Consider the following 12,367-nt stretch of genomic DNA (forward strand, 5'->3'; position numbering starts at 1 on the left):
TTTGGTGATTGAATTACAAACAAAATGTTCATTAGAGAATTAGTGGGACTTAAGGAGCAAGATGTAATCTCGGGGATAAAACAGCTTTTGACCCAATTGTCATTACGAACAAACCTATGAAGGGTTGACTTACTAATTATGGTTATATCAAGTGGACATAAACTTATCTACAGTGAAGAAAATTCAACTATTAGGCTTTAGTGGAATGTCTCGGTAGTTAACAAATGTTGGTTTATTAGGTTAAAGGGTTTAGCAAGTTAATCTCGGATTGTTGGAATCCATGATTTGTAGGTTCATTGGTCTCCCTACTAGCTCATATCGGACTAAACCTTAAAACAGTGTAATGAACGAGTTTGAAGTTTTTGAATTCAGTTTTTGGAGTATAGCATTGAATATACTGGATATTTTTATGAATTAAACATATAGAGAGAGAAAATGATATTTAAATAAAATTTGAATATCAGAATTTTCTAAATAGGGATTCAAAAACAGTCAATTAGAATTGATCGGGATTAGTATGGTTTTAATTAATTAAATTGTTTAATTATTTATTTATTTATTTAAATTTAAATTAATTGTTTAAATTAATTTTAAATTAAAGAGGTTAAAATTTGACTGAAAATCAAAATTGTTAACTAAGTCAAAATTATATAAAGTCAAAATGTTGACTTTTGATTTTGAGAGTCAAAAAGTATTGACTACAGATTTGAGAGGCAAACTTTGACCTCTTGACCATTTTAGAAGAAAAATCCAAGATTTATTTTAGTGAAAAAATCCAAGATTTATTAGGGCTAGTTGCATAAATAGAATTCAAGCCCAAAATAATATAATATGTAGTACAAGGATAAAATAATTGCATATATAGATCAAAAAATGGTAAAAGACTAAAAAAACCCATGCCTAGCCACTATTTTGTTCCCTTCTTCTCGATCTTCTCAAATTAAAAGTTATCACTAATAGTAGCTATCAGCTGCTATCACTGATAGCTACTATCAGTGATGACCACTGATAGCAGTTGACTGATAGCAGCTATCAGTGATGACCACTGATAGTTGTTATCAGCTGCTATCGCTGATAGCTTCTATCAATTGCTATCGATGATAGTTGTTATCAGCGATAGCTTTCAATTTTAGAAAAATTAATACAATCTTGAAATATTAACTTTTAATTTGCTATCAATTGTTATTAGCTATCATTGATTCACTTTCATCAATTAGAATCAACGTTGAAATATTACTACTTAAAAGCTATCAGTGGCTATCAATGATTGATTTATAAATAGTGATCAACTTTGAAAGAAGATCAACAACTTTGATTACCATAGTAGTTATCACTAATAATCTTTTTTCATGGCTATCACTAATAGCAGCTATCAGTCGTTATCACTAATAGACCTTCATCAATTAGAATCAACCTTGAAATATTAATACTTAAGGCTATCAATGATAGACTTCTATAACTAGTTATCACCTTTGAAAGAAACTCGATATATAGATATCACTTAAGTTTTATCACCGATATCACTAACATCACTCATATTGTGGTTATCAGTGATAGCTTCTTTCACTGCTATCACTGATAAGATGCTATCAATGATCTCGTTGATATCATGCTATCGGTGATAGTTCTCTATCACTGATAACGTGTTATCAATGGTAGCTTCTATCAGTAATAAGTACTATTGGGTAGCTTCTATCATCGATAACATGCTATTAGTATTAGCTTCTATCACTAATAACATGCTATTAGTAGTAGCTTCTATCAATCATAGCCACTAAACACCTTTTTGCCCCTTTTTTGTCCTTCCCAAACATTTATAAGTCCCTTTTCTTTTTTATGATAGCTTCTATCACTGATAAACATGTATTAGTGATAACTTCTAGGCATTCCACTTACATTTTAGTTCGAGATTCAACTTTATTAATTAAATTCACTAAGTTGGCTATGAATGATAGATTTCTATAAGTGGCTATTAACTATGAAAATATAATCAAAGATTAAGCTATCAATGATAGAAAATATTAGTGTCTATCGCTGATAGACTTTCATTTACTATTTATATTTCTTATTTCTTATAATAATCAAACGTGATGATTGGCTTGTTGGTGTTAAGTCGCTTATGAATTGAGTACTTTCAAGTCATGGGTATGGAACTCAACCTCTAGTTCTTGTGAAAAAAAGGGGAAGAAGAAAAAATTCAAATAAAGAAAAGAAAAATTTTTAAAATAAGAGAAAGAGAAGAAGTAAAAACTGAAAAAATGAAAGAAAATTAAATAGAAAAAAATGAAGCAGTAAAAACTAAAAAAATGAAAGAAAATTAAATAGAAAAAAATGAAGCAAAAAATGGGACAAATGAAAGAAAAACTAGAAAAAGAAAAAGAAAAGGAAGAAGCAAAAAATCGGAGAAAGAAAATAAAATAAAATAATAAAAAAAGATAAGGGAAGAAGCAATCAGAGAAAGAGAAGAAAATAAAAATAAAAGAAGGAATAGCAAGAACTAAAGAAAGAAAATTAAAAAAATTAAAAAAAAAAAGAATAAGCAAAAACCAAAGAAAGAAAAAGAAAGTAAAATAAAAAAGAAAAAAAAGGATAAAAAGAAAGAAATGAAAGAAAATAAAAAGTAAAGGAAAGAAAAAGAAAGGGAAAATGAAGAAAATAAAAAATAAAGGAAAGAATAAAACAAAATTTAAAAAAAAAAAAAGAAGAAGAAGAAGAAGAAGCAAAAGCTGAGAAAGAAAATAAAATAAAAAAATAAAAGAAGGAGGGAAGAAGCAAAACTCGATGAAAAGAAAGAAAATAAAAAGACAAAAAAAATGTGTACAACAAAATAAGACAAGGGAGAACGAAATTAAAAATTAAAAAAAAAAATTCAAAAATTGACTAGTCAATTCATCCATATTTGCAAATATTTTAAAGATGTAATATATTTTTAAATTTTTTCTCTTATTGTACTATGTATTACAAATATCCTATTTATTATTGTTAGATGTTGATTCCACTTGAAGACACTAGTCCCACTATTTTCCACTAAAGAGTTAATGGAATTTTGGGTGTCAATTTTTCATCAACTAAAAAATTACATGATTTTTAATTCTCTTGGCAAAATGGAAATTCATGAGATTTTGAAAAAAACCTAAACCTAATTCTCTCTCAAAGTTTTGTTTAATTTCCCTCCAAATTGGTCACTCATCGGATCTCATCATCCCGTTCTAAGGCCGGAGAGTAGTCGGGAAGACTCTCATGGTAGTTTATGAACCGTTTGTGAGAAGATTTGATTGAAATCAGAGAATCAATTTGGAGCTATAAAGGTTGTACTTTTAATCCCTTTAATTTATGTTAAATTGCATGCTTATTTCATGAAACTAACCTAATTAGAGTGCTTTAGATCCTTTATTGCTTCCCTCATGCATGTGTAAATTCCATCAGAAATCCCCTACGTGGTTTTTGTGCTCGACAAAAACTCAAATACGTCAATTAACTACTCAATGTTTTTTTTTTTTTTTTTTTTTTGGACAAAACCCATGTAAGGATAGTAGAAAAATCTATACCCTTGGTGATAAAGAACATAAAACTTTGCCAAATTTTGTCTTGTGAGTTCATAAAAGCACCACTTATAGACATGAAGACTGCAATGAACGAATAGATTAATTAAACAAACTCTAAATACCTTCATTTTATTATTTTAAATAAGCTCTAGGTTTCCCAATTTTATATTTTTTTCAAAAAAGACAAAAAGAGTGTCTCAATTTTGATTTGTCATCTAAAATATTTTTTAATGAGAAGTATTATCAAACAATCTACAAGTGTCATTTGTGACCCCTTCTAAGTTAATATTTTAAGACAAATAAATAAATGTATGCTTATGAATGTCATATTTGGACTTCCTTTTTGTTTGTTTGAGAAAATTACTCACATTTGGGCAATAAGTTGGTAATGGATGCAAGTTATTCTCTTTTGATATTTGTAGTCCTCCCATTATTATTGTATAATTAATTGCCTAATGATGATATCAAATTGATCTCAATCTGAAGGGAGGTTTTTTTTCTTTTTTTCCTCAAATTTGATGTTGAATTAGCAATGTATTCTTTGATCAAAAGATAGTACATTGCCAAAGGTAAATAAATACAATTACAAGAAATTGACATTTGAAATATTATAATTGCCCATTTTCAAATTTAGATAACATGCATTTGACTTTTTTTAAAAAATGGAGAATTTATGAAGTATATACCAAACAGTTTAGTTATGGTCATATTTTGACAATATTTTATGATCTTAAATTCAGATATGACCTACTAATAATAAATACTTTATTCATGATAAATATAGGGAATTTTCAATAGACATCACATTAATAGGAAAATAATTGAAAAACCCCCCACTCAAAAGAAGAAGAAAAAATCACAATTAAGGTTAGGTAAGTTAGGTGTGTTTGGATTAATTTGAAAATTTTAAAAATAAATAAATAGATAAATTATTTTTTTAAAAAAAATCAAGTGTTTAACAACTGCTCAAAAGAGATTTTTAGACAAATAAGTTTATGAAATTAGTTAGTTTAGGATAAACACTTGAAATAGGTCATTAAATACTTAATTCTTAAAATTACCAAAATGCTTCAAAAATCATCTATCTCAATCCCACTATGTTGACTACTGCTATCATTACCGACCAACTCCCGCCACCTCCAGCCACCACCGTCGGCCAATTCCTGCCACCTCCTACGACCACCTTCGATTGTCGTTGCCAGCCAAGTCTAGCCGCCACTACCAATGGGCATCCCCAACCACTACTGCAGTCGGCCAAAACCAACCACCACTACTAGTCACCACTACCGACTGCCATTTCCGACCACTATCATTGTCGACCACCTTTGACCATCCCAGACAATCAACTTTGGTTGACTATTGTTTTAAATTATTAGTTCATAGTATTTTATATTCATCATTTATAATAATTTGATATAGATTATAACAAACCAAACAAATTAGTATATAAAAACACTTTTGAACGTTTTTATTTCAAACCATTCTTTTATAAAAAAAATGTTTAAATAAAAAAATAAATTTTTGAATAGCATTTTGCCGTCAAGTAAATATGATTATAGAATGTTCAAGAATTACAGGATTCAGTGGCAAATTTTGTTATTTACATGATTTGTTTCTGCAAAGCTCACTTCAGTATAGGATTATTATCCCACACATATCCTATTAGACTTATTTACCGATGACAAAGGTAACTCAATTTTTTTATTTAAAACAATAAATTACATATCTAGTATCTAAACTTTAAATTTTGTATCTATTCCGTACTCAAACTTTTAACGTTACAAATTTAATCATGGCAGTGGCAAATTTTAAAAGTTCATAAATCTGCTGCTAAGTGTAAAATTGAACGTCTAAGATCCACTGTTAAATCAATTAATTTTCAAAATTTCTAAATTCGTCAAGGACCTAGTAGATATAAAATTACTAGTTTAGAAGCCTATTAGAAACGTTTGAAATAATTTAACCTAAAATAAACCTAATGGAGTTTAAAATTAAAATTAGACTAATCCATACGGATCTGCATTCTGCTGCCATTTTCCATTTTTGAGTAAATTTGCTGCCAGTATTTAACCTTCAAATGATATGTTTTTAATATTAAACGTTCTACACTATTTCTTTAGACCAAAACATCATGGTGATTCACACTAAATAAACCTGAGTAAAAAGATATGAGTAATTACAATGGGTAATACTTTCGAGGTTAACAATCAAGTGCATAGCAATATTTTTTAAAAATTGTAAATATAGCAAAATCTATCCATGATAAATTATCACTAGTAGATCCCTATTAGTGATAGATTATATCACTGATAGACTATAGTTCATCATTGATATGCTCTCAAATTTTGCTATATATGTTTGTTTTTTTTTTGTTCTGTGTTATATCTGATAATACTTTGGACTTGATCGTTATATTTGTAATTGCACCAAATAAAAAAATATGATTGTAAATTAACTTGTTGAGTAATGGGGAGTAAGCTAGTTCTGAAAAATGCTGGTCCCTATAATGCCAAGGGCTTACATTCTTGATCAATCCTATTATAGGCCCCTCTATGTTGTAGTCTAGAAATGAATAAAATGATCATCAAATAAAAGTTCCCAGATATCCTACATGCTTACATATGAAGAAATGATGTGTTTCTATTCTGAATACAATTCTAACTGTCCTCTATTACAATGATGAAAAAGAAATAAGCTTCCCAAGACAATGGCTTTAGGACATGATTTCCAATTCAATGAAAAAACAATCAGCACTCAAGGGAAAGAGAACGAACCTCCAATTTGATTTGTATCACTTGGGGGACTAATGGCCACCCAGAGAAGAGATATGGTGATGGCGAGAAGTCCCGACCACACGAAAACAATGGTCGGCGTCCTTCCTCTTCTTCCCATGAGCCCCTTGGCGAAGGGGTAGAGATGAACTAGAACCCAGAAACTGAAGAAAACACCACCTATCAACCTGCTCCACTGTGGAATTGTACTGTAGATTGTGCGGCTGACCCCAACCGCAATGGCAATTAGGTTGATCATTATGATTGTGATAGGTGGAATCATGAGGGACGTCCACTTCACGATGTAGAGATCGGCGAATTCATCATCCACATCATCACCAGCTGATTTGGATGTCAAGGTGAAAGAAATTTCAATCCCAGCAATGACTTTTAGCAAACCCTGAAGCACAGCAGCAAGATGAGCACTGGTGCCTCCAATCAACCAAAACTGCTCATTTCTCCACCATTCTTCTAATTCAATGCCAGACCATTTAATTTCAAGAACAGCAAGTAGGCATAGAGTGATGGTGATGACTAAAAGGTAAGTGAGGAAAGTGACATTGAGAGTCTGAACTATAAATTGCCCCGAAAATAGTGAAAGTGCAGGGAGGAAACAGTAGACTATGAGGAAGATGGAAGTGAACGGGTAGATTCCGACGTTAAGGTAGGCTATTCTTTGCAGAATCTTCATTCTTGGACTAGCCAAGAGTGCATTATTTCTGGAGAAGAAAATCTCCACTGACCCAGTAGCCCACCGGAGGACTTGATGCAGCCTATCAGTGAGATTGATCGGCGCAGTTCCACGAAAAGCATCGCGTTTAGTTACACAGTAAATGGACTTCCATCCCCTATTATGCATCCTGTACCCAGTGACCACATCTTCTGTGACAGATCCATAAATCCACCCAACCCGTTGGCCCCATTCGGTCTTATCTTCATACCAACAAGAAATGACACTGATCGCCTCTGCAACAGTTGATGCATCCAGAAGATCACGAGGAATGGTAAGAGCACCGGGAGGACGTCCATATTTCACAGCTGGATGATCGGCTAATGGGCGTCCTTGAAACTCGGCAATTGGAATCGAATCAACAAGAAACGCAGAATTTCCAAACCTTTTCGGGAACAAGGATAGGTCCATCTCTTCATCATCTGAGTCACCCATTCTTAGGCCACGATGCTCTTCGGGGTTATTTGAAATCGATGTATGCCTTTTACGTTTACCAAAGCAGCAGCTACAACAACCAGGGTGCTGCTCTTTAGATCGATGAGGGTCAAAACCATAAAGGGCAATCCTTCTAAAGAGACATCCTGTTCCAACATATACTGGACCTTGAAGTCCATCAAGGGCTCGCATGTTAACGTCAAAGAACACAGTGTTGTGATTGGCATATCGATCTGAAGGATCAATACCCTCGAACCTTTGAGGGAACTGAACATAACAAATACGATCACCTCCACGGTCCATCATGAAACACATTCCTTCTCTCATTGCCTGGGAGTTGTATATATAATGGTCACAATCAAGATTGAGTATAAATGGCCCATTTGACATAATAGCGGATGCTCGAACTAGAGCATTCATGGCCCCTGCTTTTTTGTTATGATCATAGCCAGGACGTTTTTCTCGAGAAACATAAACAAGTAGAGGAAGGCGGATGTCCACCTCTGACAGGTCAAGTAGTTTAGTTTCATCAGCAGTTCCATGTAGCGGCTCATCACTGGGAGGTTTAAGCATCACCTGCAAATAAGCTATTATTAGTAAGCCTCTAAAATATCCTTCCCTCTTCCCAACTGCTTCTTCCAACAAAATAAAAGGTATAGAAACATAAGCATGAATCCAGATGAACATAAAAAGCTGCAGCTACAATTTTAGAAAGAAAGTCAATTTTTTGTTTTCTTTCATATCTTTTTCCTTATTTGCTGGTTTTTAGCTCTTGGAAAACTTATTATTTATAAATCAAGAGATGAATCTGTACAGCCCACCCTGATGATGCATCCTTTTCAAGAAGGATGAACAGAACCGTAATCACTTGTCATTTACTTTCCAGGTTTTTATCACTATATAAAGGAAATCTCAGAGACTGTTCGTCTCCCAGCTTCAAGTGAGAGTTGTTCATCCAAATTTATTTTCGTAATTTTTCTTTCTTTCATGAACATCAGTTATGGGGCCTCTCGTGATATGATTTCCTTGGCTTTTGTACTGGGACAATGTCTGATATTTCATTTTGCTTTTTATGACAATTTTCTATCGTGGACCAGTGACGGAATAATCAGCAAGCAGGTGGAAAATAATATTGCAATGACTGTGATAAGTACCTGTATTATACCAGCGTGGTCACCCTTGGAGTGCTCGGCAGAAGGTTGCATCCAAGTTCCAGGCCAATGGGTTCCATCGGCCATCCATGTTGCTTTAGGGATCTTTATAGTCTCCAGAGGTTCATCATCACCAACATTTTGCCTCTGACGCTTCATAGCTTTGATTTCCTCCCTTGCATGATATGCATCAGATCGACGACGAATAGAATCCGGAAGTCCATTTATACAAACCTTGAACTCATCGTACTCACGTTTCACACGTCTGCGATCCTTGACAAAATCAGATCGCACTTTATTCTTGAACGGATCTCTCTTCAGATTGAAGTAAGAATCAGGATTCCTAGGTTCAATATCATGTTTTCGACAGAAAGGAACCCATGTGTTAGCAAAACTTGCTGCTTCTGCCATGGCCTCAAAGGTTAGAAGGGCACCTCCGTCGTCTGAAACATAGCAAGCAAGCTTTTCAACAGGATAGTCGGCAGCTAAAATTGACAAGATCGTGTTTGCAGTTACAAGAGGAGGCTCTTTTTCTGGGTCTGCAGTAGAAACAAAAACATCTATTCCTGGAAGATCAGATTTTCCAGTAGGATTACTAGGGCTAGGTGTTTCAAACTTATCCTTCAGAACATTAAGATCTGTTGCCCGATTTACAGGGCAAAGCTTGGGCAATTGATCAAGAAGCCAAGAAAAAGCAAACCATATTTCACAAACAACTGACATTGCCCACAACCAATATGCATCTGTATTCGGATGCCGAACCCTCCAAGCCAAGAAAAATCCAAGAACAACCATACGGACAAGAATTAGAAGCCTGTGAGGAAAGGTATTACAAAATGAAAGTTAATCGGCCATGATGGGAATGGAATAATGAATATGAGGGTTAAAAGAAAATGCAAATTAGATGGAATATAAAAAACACTTGAGGACCAAAAACACAATTCAAATCATAACGTGAATCAAAACTAAAATGGACGGTCTATATGTAGTCATGGTTAGCTTATATACATCAAAAAGTACAATTTACCATAGTGCAATTTCTTTATCCCGTGTGGCAGAGAATCAGGTGATGAGCTATAAAGCTACTTGTTACCTGAAGTACTATCACTGGCAAGCAACTTACTATATTAAAACCACGTATAGATTCCTACTAATTCAAATCATATAGCTTATTTGATTTCGTAATTTGTTCAAAAGCTTAGGCTTCAGCATCCCCGTTGAGAATGAAATTACAATTACTATAAGATATAGAGAACAAAAATGAAAGAGCAAGCAGTAGAGAAACAGAGATCATACCTATATGGGCTGAGAACAGCAGCACGAATTTTAAGTTTCCGTGTCAATGGCCTCCATGGTTTGTTCATAAATTCTTTTGGTTCACTAACCTCATCGTCTTTATCATTTCCATTTCCCGTAACCCCATCCTTTGGCCATATAGCATTTCCATACCCATAAGTACCCTTTGTTTCAAAAAGCCACCTATTATGATCAAAATCTCCAACTCCAGTTTGACTCCTCACCATCATGGACTTTGTTGATTTCATTAATGACAATCTTCTCTCGCCCTTTGACATTGTGCGTGTGGGAGGAAGTGGCAGCGGACGCCCATGTTCAGCAGTTGTTTCATCAATATCTTTGTTCTTATATGGCTCCTTGCAACCAGGACATATCCCATTCCCTGATTTAACTTCATCCACATAGCAATCGCGACATATCTTGAAATCGCACTCACAGGGGAGAATGTCATTACCACGTTCATCACTCATAACTTTTGCATCACACCCTGGTACTGCACAGGAAGATCCTTTTGTGCCAGCCATTTGAGGATGGGTTGCTTCAGATTCAATTACCTTATCCATAAGATGAGCTCGTGTCACACTATTAAATCCCCCCGTAAAGAGTGAATTCGAGACATATTGCTCTTCAACCTTCTGTGAGATGGATGGATCCATAGGTTGATTGTCAGGTGTTGGTGGTATGTGCACTGTGTAGTTTGTAAAGTCACCACTCCCCAGTTCACTATCAAGATCATCCCTCGAATAGCTAACATACCGACCAGACGAAGTTCGCCGAGCAAATGTTACAGTCTGAGGCATTGGCTGCTTCTGTGCATCAGAAACATCAGAAGTTGATGATAGATTTGAACGGGTCAGCTTAAATGACTTAGACGCCATGACAAACAGTAAACACGCTTCTTCCCCCAGAATCTGCAAATGCAAAAGACAATAAAGCAAACCCGAATCAAGAATCCATCAGCACCATACACAAGATCCTAAAGTTCAACAATCACAATCACGAACAGGAAATCATTTTCCTTTACATCAAAAGTCATAATCCGCTAAGCTGCTTACTAGTTAGTAATACGCAACTAGTCAAAATCAAAATGAAGACTAAGCTACAAGCATCACAGTAAAAGTAGATCGTCGATCGATCTATTGAAAGCTTCTTATGGATGCTCGGGAAAAGGGTAAAGAAAGGAAACAGAAATTCCCACAGGAATCTCAAAAGTCCTCTAGACAGAGCATCCAAGAGAAGAAATGGCCGATTATCAAACAAATCAAGAAACCATCTAGCCTTTTAAAACGAAAAGATTAGAAAAAGGGGGGAAAAGAGAAAACCCATCAGAGAACTCTTACCCTACTACATTATCTCAACTTCAGCAGCCCAAAATGGAAAAAAGAAAAAGAAAAAATGAACTCGCACCTTGAACTCTGTATTAGCTAAAAACCAAAGATCAAGGAGCTGAGCCGCGTCCGCCGTATGCAGCCCCCGATGGTGAAGAAATCAAATTCAAACCAAGAATCCCTCCTCCTAAATGAAGTTAAAAGAAGGGTTGAAGGAAGATGCAGAGAAAAAGAGAGGGAGAGAGAAAGAACAAGGGAACTGGGTCATAAACATGAGGGGCAACACTAATGAATCATGATTAAAGAAGCTTTTTGGGATTAATTTTATACCTTCAAAACATGTTAACTTTAATGGGTTTTTACAGAAATGGAGAGAAAAGTTGGAGAGAATGAGTTTTGAGGAAGTCAGCAGAGTAGATGAACACAGCCGGCGGTTCTTTACCGGTTCATTTCCAATCTATAGCTACCCTTCCGTCATTTGGCTCGCTTCAAAATCAAGATTTAAGTTTTTTTCAGGAAAAAGGAAAAGAAAATTTTTCTTTCTCGCCTTTTTCAACTTTGATTAAATTAATACAGAAATTTTCATAAGAAATGGAAGTGTGTGGCCTTTTGTTTTTCGGTTTAACCCGGACAGGATGGAGTAGAATGCGGAGATTTTTTAAATTCTTTTTTCTTTTTCTTTTCTTTTTTGGGTCAGAAAGTGTAATAATTGACGTAATAATTTAGGAATGGTAAGGGCTAAATTTGTAATTTAGTTTCTAGAACTTTTATCATTTTAAATTTTCTCATGAGTACTTTTAAACTCTATTTTTGTGTGAAAATGTGTTTATATTCATAAACACCTTGAAATTTCTATCGATATTTTACATTTTTATAGATTTAATATCGATATAAATCGATATTTCTATTATATCATAGAAAATTTTATAAAATTAATAATAAAATAATAAAATAATAAAATATCATTAATATAAATATAATATAAATAATAGATATGTAAACTTGATTAAAATCATAAAATATTTATTTACTAATTTAAATTTATTTTTTATTTTTGTAATTTTTTTAAAATATCTATCAAAATCAAAATTTTATCAATATTACTATTAAT

The 12,367-nt window shown here is 33.8% G+C and overlaps 1 protein-coding gene across 3 annotated transcripts; it reads right to left on the reverse strand.

The window, feature by feature from the left end:
* Positions 1-5,976: 5,976 nt before the first annotated feature.
* On the reverse strand, positions 5,977-11,823 carry LOC120088057 (cellulose synthase-like protein D3). 3 transcript variants are annotated; one of them, XM_039045089.1, is made up of 5 exons: positions 11,587-11,823; positions 11,336-11,443; positions 9,929-10,839; positions 8,636-9,446; positions 5,977-8,057 (listed from the first exon to the last, which is right to left on the reverse strand). In XM_039045089.1, the coding sequence occupies exons 3-5, from the start codon at positions 10,804-10,806 to the stop codon at positions 6,300-6,302; spliced, it is 3,447 nt and encodes a 1,148-aa protein (XP_038901017.1). In that variant the 5' UTR covers positions 10,807-10,839; positions 11,336-11,443; positions 11,587-11,823; the 3' UTR covers positions 5,977-6,299. The 3 variants fall into 3 exon arrangements, with proteins under 3 accessions (XP_038901017.1, XP_038901016.1, XP_038901018.1); XM_039045088.1 differs by having other exon boundaries at positions 11,336-11,823; XM_039045090.1 differs by having other exon boundaries at positions 11,269-11,823.
* Between the last annotated feature and the right edge of the window lie 544 nt (positions 11,824-12,367).

Source organism: Benincasa hispida, chromosome 10 (assembly GCF_009727055.1).
Source record: "Benincasa hispida cultivar B227 chromosome 10, ASM972705v1, whole genome shotgun sequence".
Taxonomy (NCBI): Eukaryota; Viridiplantae; Streptophyta; class Magnoliopsida; order Cucurbitales; family Cucurbitaceae; genus Benincasa; species Benincasa hispida.

Excerpts from the sequence above, each read along its gene's own strand:
- LOC120088057 (XM_039045089.1), bottom strand. The coding sequence starts at position 10,806 with ATGGCGTCTAAGTCATTTAAGCTGACCCGTTCAAATCTATCATCAACT. Across the intron at positions 9,447-9,928 it reads GCTGTTCTCAGCCCATATAG|GCTTCTAATTCTTGTCCGTA; the intron begins GTATGATCTCTG and ends CTTTCCTCACAG. Across the intron at positions 8,058-8,635 it reads ACCACGCTGGTATAATACAG|GTGATGCTTAAACCTCCCAG; the intron begins GTACTTATCACA and ends GCTTATTTGCAG.